The sequence below is a fragment of the Ostrinia furnacalis genome, unplaced genomic scaffold (genome assembly GCF_004193835.3).
Source record: "Ostrinia furnacalis isolate ACB-3 unplaced genomic scaffold, ASM419383v2 OfSCF0682, whole genome shotgun sequence".
Classification (NCBI taxonomy): Eukaryota; Metazoa; Arthropoda; class Insecta; order Lepidoptera; family Crambidae; genus Ostrinia; species Ostrinia furnacalis.
In genome coordinates, this window is record NW_021130921.1 from 41,338 (window position 1) to 56,136 (window position 14,799).

Here is a 14,799-nt window from a genome sequence, read left to right on the forward strand (position 1 = left end):
CACGGGATTTTACGGAACTCAATCCCTAAGGGGGTAAAACGGGATCCATATGCACGAAGTCGCGGGCGGCTGCTAGTTATTTATTAATAATCTTAATCTATGTGCAGTTTATGGCACAATATTTGATGACTAATGCAATTGTAGATAACATATTATAAACTTCTTAATGGGTTGATAATTTTGTCAAAACGACTGTTATTTAACCAACTTTTAAATGATGACGTAATTAAAACACTAAAAGCAACTTGACCTTATGCAAACTTTATTTATTGCTAAAACCATTTATTAATACAATTTCATATTCAACCATTAAGGGTAAAGCCACAAAAGTTATAAATATAAAATGAAACTTTACCTTCGATAACATAGCGACCACCACTCAGACCGATAAAACCACAGACCTTTTAGAGCTTTGTTGTTTCGTCCCTTTACTTTAACTACTAACACTTGAAAAAGGATTATAGGTACTATTTTATGAGAAGGTTACGTATTTGTTCAAAACTATGATTATTTGAAAGTGTTATTAAACGTGTATAAAAAATTTGCTATAAAGCCTTCTACATTGTTTCCAACTTTTGCAATTCTTATTTGTCAACTTTGCAAGACTTTATTAGTTTCTTGGGAAGAGTATATTAATTTATAACTTTAGGGTTCTTACTTTTTTCAATTAGTACAACAATATTAATGTTTCAAAGTAGGCTAGAAATAAACTTATCTTCTATGTGAGTTGTAATAACTGGGACTAAGTCCAAGCCCCCGACATTATGAGCCTCTACAAAAGTCTGACATTTCAATTACCAATTGTTATTTCTGAAGCATTGTAGGAAGAGCCTTGAAAGGTCAACATACTCCTTGTTAGAACAGATATAATTGGAATAGAATCCTGAAAAAATAAGTTTATGAAACGTGACACGAGCGATATCCAGTTTCAACTAGTTTCTGCCAGAATAATCCACCTAAGTCTATAATTGTTCCTGAAATGAATTTCTCGTCTCGTGTGGGCCGTTCTGACGAGATATACAAACTTTGAATACGAATTACTACAGAGCCCTTTCTGAAAAAGAGAAGTTATGAACAATGAACATGGAAAGTTGCAATAACTACCTACTCGTACATACAGGATGGAAACGATAAGTGATCTCACTAGATTATTTCGAACTATACAAGATATCGAAAAATGGATCCTGAAAGTATTTCACGAGTTCTATCAAACAGTATCAGCTGGAAACATTGAATTTTCGGATAGATCCAGTCTATTCTGTAACCTATTTATTGGTGTCGTTCGATAGAGCTCATGAAGCACTTTCAGGATTAAGCGCGTAAAAATATGCGCACACGCATATTTCTGGTGGCTATATTGTGGTGGCCATGCAGTAGCTACATGGGTTCCACGCAGAGTCTTACCGGATGGATTTTCACTCAGATTTCATTAATAAATCGGTTTAAAAGGTCAAAAAGAAAAACATTTGTTTCTGTGACAGATATTGAGACGAGCGAAGTAGAAGGCAAAAGATATAGTACCCGTATAGTTCTACCATCTAACTATTATGTTAAAAAGACTAACAAAGAAAAATTACATAGGATTGAGGGCTTATAGAGACAAATGACTGAGTTTTTATTTGCTAAGGTAATTAATCTAGGACTTTCGGCGACATTTTTTGCTATTTGCCTAACACTGACTTGACAAATCGCTTTGCGCGGTGTACTAGTCCGCATAATTTATTCCTTAAGTTAGTCTATTCCTCAGAAAATAAATTTAAACAGTTCAACTTTGCAATTCTCGTACCTTCCACGTTAATAGACTCTAAGTACTTACTTAATATTTTGTCTGAGTGCTTGGTAAATAAGGCAATACAAATGGTTCCGACAAATACGAACTTATTGTCTCTCGCCAATACAAATAGCAGGCCACCTGACTAAACATTGCAAACACTTCAAAGCTAGTAAAAGACTAAAAGATACGTTCGAGGTCTTCCTTAACAACTAAGTCGCAAGTACGAGTAGAACAAGACTGCAAACGTTCATGCTTCTGGTAAAAGAGTAAAAACTTGTTTTATTTAACTTAATAAATATATTATGTCACTTACTTGCGGTTAAGAAGCAGACAAAAATTGGTGCTGTAGTAACATCTGTTTTCAACCTATCTAGGTTGATAAATTGCATGAATTCAGAATTCAGTCAAACTATTGGAATGTCGTCTCAGAAAATTCATAATTTAATGCAGAATGATGATGTTTTACAGTTAAAATAATCTGTTTTCTAAATGAAAAAACCTATCCTACCCATGGGTCAATTAAACTGTTTCAAGTTTTTCGTTTCTTTCATGTATCTTTTTATTTAGGAATTGCGATATTTATTAACGAGTATTTATGGAACTTGACAGAGAACCTTTAGGCTGGGTTGCACCATCTTACTTTAGCTTTGACAGACGTCAAAAATCTGTCAAACTCTATACATAATGCACCGGTTATCGTCATAGTTAGCGTTAAAGTTAGGTGGTGCTACTCAGCCTTATTTGTTCGTTTTGAACTATACTCAACATCAAATAAATCGCACCTTCCGCGATGCGAACTTTATTAAACATTTTCTTCTGATGCAATCATGGTGCCTCAACAATATAGGTGTTATTTGGAAGCCCAATAAATAAACTTAAAGAAAAATACAATAATTTTTTTTATAAACAATTAACAGGTACCATAAATGTGACTTGAAAAAAGGCCTCACTTGGGCCCACCTCTGGGACCAAGTAGACCAATTTTTGTGGTTATAAAACCAAATAATGATCTCACGTGTCCTCTTTAACAGATGGATTGCGACTAATCCCAATTTAACAGTTTTATAGCTATAAAAGTTGGCTCAAGCGTAACTACCTATTTTTTGAAGAAGTGACTCTGGATTCTTATAGAGACACATTTTTGGGGTAAAAACCTTTCCTTTAATTAAATGAAGTTTAGAACTAGGCTTTTAAATGGTGACAATAATATTGGTGGGAAGAGTGGGGAATGTGGGGATGTATACGTTTGAAAAGTGCTTGTTGCGGGAGGTGCGATTTATTTGATGCCGAGTGTATTTATATCAATCAGAATATTCACAAAGGCAGTGTCAGTGCCACTAGACTATCGAACTTTTGAGCTAGACTATATCCAAACAAGCTGGTTAATGTAAACATAGCTCAGTTGTCACAGAGGGAATATATTTTCCGCGGCCATGTTGCGACACGTATACTGTCGGGGGATATCACCCGACATCACAAGCTGTCGCTTTTATCCCACTGTGAATTCTATAGTAATGCAAAAGGCAAAAACCAAATTAGTTTGGTGAATTGCAACACTGTTATTTGTATTTTTTAAATATTTGAGGAGTTTAAAGTTGGTTTAGTTCAAAAACACATCCTGGAGATTTGCCACGAATTTAAAATTGATGTTACCTTTTACCGTGCTTTCATTTGAAAACGTTCTTCTGAAATTGTCATAATTTGGTGATAATAAGATTCGATATCGGGTCCCGACTGGGTACGGAACCCTGAAAAGGTACCTTTTTATTTTATCTAAAGTCTGTTTGACGTCAGAGAAATGTTTTAGGCTGACAAACTTATTGTTTTTTCCCTCTTTCAAAGGTAGAGCGAAAATGTTTATTAGAATAAACTTCATAATACAATAGCGTGCCCAAATGACGAGATTCCCAGTAAAATTCTCGTTATTTCCACTCTTTTCATCTTTGAATGAATGGCGTATTGAAAAATCCTTATTTTTACTGGCGAACATTTTACAAAACGTTTAGAGTGTCTACAGCTATTTTATAAATCTGAAGCGGAGAAATGTCAGAGCATTTTACGCAACGATTTTGCTTGTGATAAGAGAGTCTTAAAAACCATTGATTTAATGAGGATAACAAGCTACCTAGTACTATTCAAGTCCAAGAAACCTGTACATAAACATGAGTGTAATGCATGAACAACTTTACGTGCAGAAATACACAGAGCGATCCGGGCACGAACTGTGATCCAGCAGGATCTAGGTCAGGTAAATAAGGTTAGGAAATTGAGGCAACCTTCACACATTTACCAAACGTCATTCATCACATGCCGACAGAACCAAACTAGGATATGGAAATAAGGATAGTATCACTCATTTAAATAGAAATAGAATAATGGACACCATTTATAAAGGACGTGATCGAGCCCCTTTTATTATGATCTTAAGGTCATTTGGTCTCCACTGTAAATGCACGATCTTGTTTAGTTTACAAGAGGCAAATGGAGGATTTGGTTTACACTTCCTATGTGGCCAGATGCGCCTAATGATATCGTAGTTCGCTATCCTAGGATTGCGAATAGAGGGTGTTAGAGCGTTTTCACATTTAGGCAACATTAGCAGCGCTAATATCATACTATATGACAGCGGATGCCTGCCTTCACATTATAAACTTCTGACCGCCCTAATGTGAAAGCGGACCAGAAAGACCTTGGCCCTTATTATTGTCCAGAAGCAATGGCCGCAATGTAAACGTGACGTATCAATCACTGCTGGTTGTTATCTATCTCTCTCTTTCGCAGGTATCGACAAATGGTTAGAGATGTTAAACCTGTCACCGTCGAGTTATCGAAACGTTGACGATGGCGCGCGTCCGGTGAACACGAAGAAGATATACTCGCGCCGGCCCTGGTATGCCCTGCCTATAGACCCGGCGCAGGTGTTGAGGAGTACTGAGGATAACCCGAGTAAGTGCTATCTTCATGGTGCCTTCAACCTTTATTAGCTTTACCGTAAAGGTACAAGTCCAAGACGGACTGCAGAAGTGCAGACCGCAAACTGCAAGCCACCACGGTTTCTTTGACTTTTTCTTTTTCACTGCGGTCAGTCTGCAGCCCATCTTGGACTTATACCATAATAGACTTACATCTGGTTTAACACAAGAAAGAAGGCGATCCTACTTACATTGCCGGTCCAGAGACTGCCATACAGAAACTTTTCCAATAGGTAGCTGAGCTACAAATAACACTCTATTATAAATTTGAAACAGTTATGGTCTCTTATAATTGAGTGAATCGAGTTTTGAATTATAAGCAACACCTCCGATAGATTGAAGTAAGTTAAGTAAACGTTTATGTATTTGGTTAGTTACAAAAGTCAATGTAGTATATACTGAAGTGTACTTTATATCTATGTAGTTAGCTTTATTGAAAGAAAACAGACGTCATTTTGAAGAAATGCAAATTTTCATTATTTCTACATAGTTAGCATTACTTTAGCACAAACGAACTAATGCTAATCCGTATATTTACGGATATGCATTAGTCTGTAGTGTCTATTTGGGGTACTCCCTAATTAGGTATCATTGAAATTTATTTGAATGAATACCTGTAGTACTAGGAATAGAAAAGGTGTTTTCTTTATTTACATTTGTATATTTTTATTACAACACATTTACACAATCGGCTTTACAAATAGAGGGTGTACTACGTTTGTTCTGAATTTGTTTGTTTTACTACGCTTGTTTATTTAAGATAAGCCTGATTTCGGGCAGCCTACGTCCGTTAAGATAAAGAAAATTCACAACAGAATGTGTACTTTGTCATTTTTACATAGTAATGGCAACGTAAAAAGAAATTGCAGTGGATACTAAAAAAGTAAAGTAGAATAAAGTTTTGAAATTTTAAGCTCTACTCTCATAATATATTTTATCTTTTACATTGAGTTAAGTTTCTTTTGTTGGTACTTAAATGGAGATGTAATAAATGTAACTAACTGGAGAAGACGTAATGCAAACAACGGTTAAATCTCACTATAGAGCTTCAGAGATCGTGAACGTTGACTCGCGAGCCGAACTTTGCTCGCGTTTATTCGCCGAACATGTGTAAACTCCCAGTGACAGTGAGTGAGGGGAAGCCTGAAGCAGTAGAGCAGTTAGACCCATCGCCTCCCAATCCAAGATTCGAACAGGTCCCCACTGATATTCCTTTATAGTGAGAGTTAACTGTTGTTTGCATTACGTCATCGTTCAGAGATCGTGAACGTTCACTTGCGAGCCGAACGTTGATCGCGTTTGTTCGCCGAACATGTGTAAACATTTAGCTCTTCTTTATCTAGATTACGAGACCGAGTACAACGGTGAACAAGAGGAAGAATACTATGATAGAGGTCACGAGTACGTGGACCCAGTGACAGTGAGGAGGCCTGAGCCAGTAGAGCAGTTGGACCCGTCGCCTCCTAATCCAAGATTCGAGCAAGTCCCCACTGACAGCTCCGTTACTGAGTTCTCATACGGCAATGCTGTCAATTTGAGAGGTGAGTTTCAAATTCATATTCTTTATTTTTGCTAACACATAAAATTTGATAGTATTTTATTTAGTCAATGTCACTTCTGTTAGAATGTAAATTATAAGTTTTATTAAAATGTTTAATGATTGCTTTTGTTACGTTTTTGACAATGATAATAAGGTTGAAAAACTAGAGGAATTTCTTCATTTTCTCCGTAAAAAATAAACCCAACGGTGTCATCCGGTGTCAACGGTGGCATCGTATTACCGACCCGAAATTCAAGTTCTAGACTGAGTTGCACCAACTAACTTTTATTTATCGGTAACTATAAAAATAACCGGTACTTTTTGTATGGTTTTTGACAGATTTTTGACGTTTGTTAAAGCTAAAGTAAGATGGTGCAACTCAGCCTAAGAGTTTTCTGTTTACATAATGTAAAGTCTCTTACGATCTTTTTGGTTTTGATAAAAACGACTGATTTATTCGTCCCACGAACGCCACTGTATCCGTTTAACGTAGTATTTTGCATGTTTCGATTTGCCACTTCAGTTGCAGGTGACGTTTCATTTTGTTAGGTTCACTAAAGCTCGGCACGACAGCCGTCTATTCCCGTAAACAAGCATAGAGTGTAATAATATGCAATTTCACGTGGTAAAGTGCATTACGTAGTTTCCCGACTAATATTAGAATATTAAAGTTAAAGGTACAAAAGTAAAAGGAATTGAAACCAAGTAGGTATTGAAAAGTCGTATGTAAACACGGCCACACTGTTAACTATCCATTTCCGTTTTTGCTCTCGCTCTCATCAAATGGTAATTCTTTGCAATAGAACGAGATGACATGACTGGCAATGAACAGTTAACACTGTTGCCGATAGTACCTTATGACATTGTTGTCGCTCTTTGGATGTAATGGCAATCAAGAGTAAACAGAGTTTTCAAAAGAAGTTCACTGAAACGTGTCTCTCATACGAGTTTGGAATTTTATCGATATAATTTTCATGTTCTAAATGATTCATAAAATATTTCCCGCTCCAAAACTTTAGTTAGTCTACTTGTTTTTATGTCTATTTGGTTTCACTTAGCATACAATTAGAGTCTCAAACTCCGTAATAATTTGCTAGTGAAACCAAAATAATAATTATGAAGTCGTAAAGCCGTTTTAATGAGCGCCATAAAACGTTCATAGCGTCGTTTCATATTTCGACGCCGGCGTTCTCTTGTCATATTATCCTCGAACGTGATTCTGTCGTGATATTCCTCAAGTATATTCCATTGGCGTAGCTTTCCTTTATTAATAATCTGAGCAACGAAACGCCAAAAATAACTGCGAATTAATTCCGTAGATCCAGGCAATTTGGCGGTTTGATAAAAACAAGCATTATGTAAACATTACGTTGTTTGAATTAGATTTTGAAGTGAAATTTGAAGTCGTTGCTTGTCGCTTTTATGATGGATACTAATCGTTTTCTACCAGCAATTTTCTAAATGATGACAAATGTTTTCTAACGATTGAGAAATTAAACCCGTAAAATGTAAGCTGATATTTTGAGACTATTCCAAAATGTTGTTCAATTCCATTTACCTTAATTTGATATAAAGTACCAATTTTAAAACTTTTTAAGGCACGATTGAATTAAATTAGAAAATATTACATTTTGAAGTAGGTGGTACTTCTAACCTTTTCTTACCTTACACTCTGTAGCACTCGTAAGTACGTAGGTACTTGAAATATTGCCTAGTGCTTTTAATCATGCTCACAAGAATTAAGTGCGGAATTAAATGTTAAGTCAAAGACAATTTTATACTTAACGTAAAATTTCTTAAAAATGTATCATTCTTTCTAGTGCTCTCGGTAAAAGATGTTTTAGATCCGTTTGCCATTTACGAATAGATCGTAAATTCTTTTCAATGTACGTGAACTGACAACTTTACTTAGGATATTGCCATGAACCATATGAGGGCCGTAAACTTTGAGGTTTTATAGAGGAATCTGCATGTTTCAATGGTGATCTGTCAGCGCCGACGATCAGCGAGCGGTCAACGCGATTCTAAAACCCTGAGCTCCAAAATTGCTACGTTTGAAACGGTTCTTGTAGAAATTTTTGGAAGAAGATGTAAAGAGCCTTTATTTTAAAACTAGCTTTCATTAAATTCAAAAGTAAAGAAGTAAGAATTTGATCATGACTCAGTTATTTTCATTCACCCTTTCTTCTAGAAGTGGCGTTGGTGGCTCTGGGCGGCGCAAGCGCAGCTCTCGTGCTCCTGATCGTCATGGCGGGCGTGTTCGTGGCGCGCCGGCGCAAGAACAGTCCCTCGCCGGTGCCCTCGCCGCCGATACTTGTCTACCCGCCGCATGATATTGCCGCACCTTGCTATATGTAAGTATTTAAAGATTATTATCAGAGTAAATACAAATGAGTAGGTCATCTTCATTGCCCCCTGCTTCATTGATCAACACCCCGCTAATCCAAACTAAATCTTGTCAGTGTGTGCGTGCGCGCCGCATACGTATTGGCGTGCTCACATACCTCACAAACCGCGCTCGGTGCGTTTCTATGAAGTTGACCTACTTATTTGTATTCACTCTGTTATTATGGTGTATAATACAGGGTGTGGTTTTGTAAAACAACGCCCATCTCAGGTCTCGAAAAAAATCACGGAAAAATCCATGAAATCAAGAAAATAGTATTATTACGCGGGCGAGCTATCGGTCAGTCCCCCCGCTCTCTTGGGGTGGCGACGGCATGTGCTCGGTGGTGTAGCGGGGCACGCGGGGGTGGTGCGGGCGGTCACAAGCGCCGTCACAAAAGTCTGAGAAAAAGTTTCAACAAGGTTTTTTTGCCAATAAAGTAATAGATAAAATTTTATTTGTATTTTTCTTGTGATTACTTTCATGTTCCACCCCTGAGATGGGCGTTGTTTCACAAAACCACCCCCTGAATAAATAAATAAATCCTAATATAAATAAAATCAAATAAAAATAAGGATATACTCTTTACATACGGATACGGACATTGTAGTCCAGTGACGTGAGTGAGAATCGATTTAAACGTTCTGGGAACGGTTTTTGCTAAGAAAGTTATAGGCTAACGACTGTCCTAAACTGAGATACTATTTCCTACGGTAAGTATGGTAAGACTGAACTAATAGACTCATGTAAGACGCCTGATGGCGGTTCAAGTGACACTTAATTTGACACTTTTCTCCGAAGGGTTCCAATCTTGTTGTTAAGGGGACGGTGGTGGCAATATTAAAACTAAAAGTACGAACATACATGATGCCATTATTTCGGTACCTAGATAGCTAGACTCAAAGTTCCCTTTTCCTTCCATGCGTAAGTTATTTTCGAATATTCAGCTAGTATTAATTAGCATAATAATTAGGCATAAACTTACATTTTTAGAGTGTCTTCGGCTAAGTCACTTACCATGACTCTTGATTAGGTAGAGTAAAGATTAAACTTGCAAACTAATTTCATTCTAAATCGAAAGGTTAAACAAGCACGAAGTTATAACGAAGTTAAGTTATACCGCTAATTCCGCAAATAGCAGGTTTATTTGACCGGAGTTTTCTTGAGTTTTACGTTTCTTTTTCTTTGCAATAATGAGCCATTTTAAGTCCAGTCCTCATTAATCCTGGGCGGCTTTGCATTTAATTAATATTTATTCTATCTTTTAAACTTGAGTTTTGTTCAAGATATAGCCCTCAGAGGATGCGAAGTTTTGGAACGCAAATGGAACGCAAAGGTCACAGGTTTTAGTAACTTTATTAATACTAAGTTTATTATGCTACAGAAAATTTAATCCCACTACTGCGTGAAACGAGTCTTCCCGCTGGTTTGTTACGTTTTTGCTCAAAATTGCTAGATCAATTTTGTAGTCTTAATAAACTCTTAAGTAGGATTTAGGATAACTAATCCAGTAATCCTAAATCCTTCTTAAAAGTTAAACTAAACATTACAGCAATAGTGAACTTATGACCCATTTTAATGAGGTAAAATCATTATCATTAGCAGGTATAATAATAAACATACTTAAAAAAAATCATAAACACTCAAATAAGATAATAGTAGAATCAAAACATTTTGCTAATATCATACTGCGGTAATTTGTATTTACACATATCCAACTTCTAAGCTCCGACATAGGCGTATTGGTCCTATGTAAACGTCGATTAGCCGAACTTCGTAAGTTTGAGACATATCTACATATCCACCAAGTATCAACTAAACTAAACTTTTGTTGAATGCTTGTCAGAGTGTGTAAATTTGGTGTAAATACGTAAACTATTTATAGCTAGTGGCCGCTAGTGTAAAGTGCCATACAATTATATTAGGCTAATTAGCTAGGTAGATCTAATTGTATGGTATTTAACACTTAATACCCATCGACTAAATGTCTGCCATAAATAATGTACCTTAAAAATTCAAGATTTTTACTTACTGATTCTGGCAGTTAAACCCAGATACAAGCTAAATCATAAAATTTTCACTACAGCCCTGTTTGAAAACATAACCCTCCTTCTGGCGCAGTCAGGTAAACAGGAGACTTAGGTAAATTATGGTTCTTATTAAGTTCCACAAACAATGCGGAATACCAAGAATGAAGCCTACATTTGCAACTAAAATAACCACGAGTCTATGAATAAATTACACAATATTATAGAGTCATTAAAATAAGCGATGCAATGTTTTCCAAGCAAACATTATTAGCGCTAACAAAAGAGCGTTTCGCACAGTGCGGTTGAAATAATTTACTGTAATTGTATTACTTAATAGTGAAATGATATTCAATACCGTTATACCAGCACAGTAAATTGCTTTATAATAATTACCAAAATTTGTTCCATTTCAAACTTAGCAAACTAAATTGCATGTTAAAATGTGTTTGTGTTAAATATAATAAGGCAGATAATAATGCATTATTAAATGTCGAAACTGTTCAACATTTTGGCAGGTGTTCAGAATTATGGAAAAGTGATGTAACTTTTTGATAGGTACACATTAAATTAAATTAAATTAGATGAAATTAGCACTAAAAAAATATGACACAATTTTGTATTTAACTGCTTTGAACCAATGGGCTCGATTTCTATTAAAAAGTCTATAAAAACCGTAGCTTAATTTTATTTAAAAAAAAATGTCCTGACAAAGGTGACAGGTAAGTAAACACCATAGCATCTAACATCTTATAATAAGAGAGTCTTTACAACAGCCTGTCATGTCGTCTGTACATCCCACCTTTATTAAATCAAATAAATGGACCATAAAATATTATACTGTTGCACGTCTCCCGTGAAGGATGATGATTAATGGCCGCCTGACAGCCTAGTTAATTTCTTCTCGTATATTAACTGTGGTAATTTTGCAGCCTGTGTCAAAAGGGCTAAGAACGTGTTACTTCTGACATTTGTCATTTGTTATTTTTGACCGACTTTAGAAAAAGTTTTATGTGCAAATTCAAATCTTTATTGCGTACTGACAATTTGTAATGGTGGAAATTACATACACATGAGCTGACCTAGGAAGTATTGCAACAGAGTAGGTGACTTTATTATACATAATACAATAGATGTAACATTGCACAATGCTAGAGACTAACAAAACAAGCAGATTACAATAAAAAGTACCTATCTAGAGACATTTTCGGTGATCGGTTGTTAGATATTCGTTAATTGAATAGAAACATTTAAGTTTCACTCTATGTGTGATTTTAACCTCTTCTTCCTCATACAAACCTTGCTAAATTTTAGCATAGTCTGTCGTTCTATCTAGACTTTGATTAGTACTAACTAAGCAATAGAGTTATAGAAGGCAAGAAAAAAGTATTCTGTGCTTCTGTGCCTCTTAACTCTAGTTGACTTTACTCAAAAATGGATAGAATGTTGGAATAGTACTCGTAAATAGTAAAGGCGAAATAGGCAACGAAAATGCATTGATAACCCATAGCTTCTATGTGAATTGAAATCACTTCAACAACTGGCTTTTCAAAATAGGTTCTATTCCGATATACGATTGTTTTTGAATGAAATAAACAGTTTTTGTGATAATAGGCCGAAATCCACGTGAGTGAATCCAAGGTCCAAAGGTAACAGAAGCAAGAATTTTTAGTAGACACTCACAAATTATTAGTTTTCGAAACTTTTCTAACTTTTAGAGAAAGATCTTTTTTGTCGATCGTACAAGTCGGAAAACTTCGGCGTTCCTTTCCACGCTTGTTAGTATCTCATAAAATTTTCCGGCTGTTGACTTGTCGTTATTTTTGCGGGCTTTGTTCGTATACAAAGGTAAAACTCTCCGAGTAATTAATGAGATGGGAAAACATAAAAATGATAACGGGAAACATTTTCAGGACATTCACCTGTTCGTAAGAGAAAAAGACGATGGCTACTTTTTAATAGAAAAACTTTATTGTATATTAGGCGCTCGGGCTGCCGTGCTAAAAAAGTTGATCTTGGTATTAAGGATATAGCACATTTATCAACCCAGAAAGGGATTGTAACCGTATCAACTCGAGGCGGTCAGTATTCTTTGTATGAAACTCCATACTGGAATGCACAATTATCCGCACCGTAACGCAAACGCCTCGCCTCGCGATTGACAGCGCGCAAAAGGCGATGACACTTCACAAAAGGCGAAACGGTGTTGTACCCGTTTCGAATTGATATGTCTGCTATGAGCTTTAATCGCGCAACCAAAGTTGAGGTGAACACAAACCCACACTGATGTAATATTTGAATACATAATATAGATGACCCACGCTGAACTGTCCCACCAAACTCAATGACAGGGGGGCGCTACCATCGTTCAACTATATGGTTTCCAACATGGCAAAAATCTGAACCAGCGATCCGGTATTGACGGTGGCGCCCCACTGTCAATGTCATCGACAGGACAGTCCAGTATTTTGGAACTATACACAAATCAGTCAAAATACGCAAAACGTCAGCGCGACAAGAGAGTATACAGATACAAATTTTTCGCTTGTGTAATAATCTCAACCCTCGTTGCGCGACCATAACGTGACTTCAATTCCAATAAATTTTTGTTCAATACTCGTGGTTCATTGATGATGTTTGTTAATCCTTCACGCCAAAATCGACCTTTAACGTGACTTGAAATAAATTATACCTAGGTATAATTTAGGTGAGTTGAACTAGTTCAACTCACAGTAGTTACCTAAAACTATAAAACTGGAATTCAATTATGTAGGTAGGTACTTAATGATATTTTTTTAATCCTTCGCGCCAAAATACTGGAAAAGTATGTTTTATCGAATTTACACGCAGACGAAGTCGAAGGCATAAGCTAGTTATTCATAATTATCATACTCCGAATCCCACTCCACATACACTGAGGTTATTCCCTCCTGGTTTTGTATACAAAAATAGAAATAATTGGACCACATTAAATATTACGTTCCCTTTTACCTTTCATTAAACATGTGGGTTAGTGCTTCCGAAAAATAAGTATTTATCATGAAAATATAGGAGAAAATGCTTCAATGTATTTAAATTTTTTCATGTGTTACAAATTCGAAAGTTTGTGAGGGTGGATCAATGGATATTCGTAAGGTATTCTGTCACGCTCATATTACTGAGCCGATGTATGTAGCTCGTAGTTTGAAATCTATTGTAGGTACAAAATGAGATAGAAGGTGTATACTATAACTATACACCTGTGAGGTTTTGGCTGCCGTTTGGTGTAGTGGTTCGTAAATCACTACTATGTACAGGTCACGGGTTCGATTCTCGCATAGTACAAACATTTGTGTGCATGAACATATTTTTTTTTGTATTGGTCTGGATGTTTCATCTCAGCAACAGGACGTCCACTGCTGAACATAGGCCTCCCCCAATGCTTTCCATGCTGCCCGGTTAGTAGCGGCCTGCGTCCAGCGCCTTCTTGCTACTTTTATGATGTCGTCGGTCCACCTTGTGGGTGGACATGGTTTTCGGAATAAGATCTTTCAATACATAAGATGTAGTGGATGTGATGGATATGCACGTACGCCCGCGCGAATTTTAGCGTAGGCCCGAGCTTAGGGCCTAAGTTCTAAAGGCCTTTCAATGTTTAAAGAGTATTGACAAAATCATTTGTTGACAGGACAAAAGAAGTGAACTTTTCCCTGCCGACCCTCCGCTCGTCATCTCTGGGAGAACTCCGTGACGTCATCAGCGTGAGCAGCCTCGGCAGCGAGGTGCTGTCCCCGCCGATGCCGTCACAGCTGCGATCCAACTCATTCAGTAAGTAGAACCATTTTCTTTTGAGAATTAAAGGTAGCCAGCGCTTAAAGTAACTGTCCCATGAATAGAATGACGTGAACTTGGCAAACGTGAAACCAGAGTAAATACAAATGAGTAGGTCATCTTCATAGAAACGCACGGGCGCGGTTTGTATGTTAGCGCGCCAACACGTATGCGCCGCGCACGCCCACACTGACAAAATTTAGCGGGGATTAGCGGGGAGCCAGTCGTGATGTGCCGAATTTGGTCAGTGTGTGCGTGCGCGCCACATACGTATATTGGCGCACTCACAT

General features: G+C 36.9%; 1 protein-coding gene across 2 annotated transcripts in view; it reads left to right on the forward strand.

Moving 5' to 3' along the window:
* The window catches only part of LOC114366782 (synaptotagmin-15), a 73,607-nt gene that overhangs the window by 20,207 nt on the left and 38,601 nt on the right, over nucleotides 1-14,799 (forward strand). Inside the window, exons 2-5 of one of the 2 annotated variants that reach the window (XM_028323759.1) lie at nucleotides 4,556-4,720; nucleotides 6,090-6,287; nucleotides 8,478-8,640; nucleotides 14,367-14,506. In XM_028323759.1, coding sequence (XP_028179560.1) covers nucleotides 4,576-4,720; nucleotides 6,090-6,287; nucleotides 8,478-8,640; nucleotides 14,367-14,506 — 646 coding nt within the window. In that variant the 5' untranslated portion in view covers nucleotides 4,556-4,575. The remainder of the gene's footprint in view (nucleotides 1-4,555; nucleotides 4,721-6,089; nucleotides 6,288-8,477; nucleotides 8,641-14,366; nucleotides 14,507-14,799) is intronic. The other variant, XM_028323761.1, reaches the window with a different exon arrangement.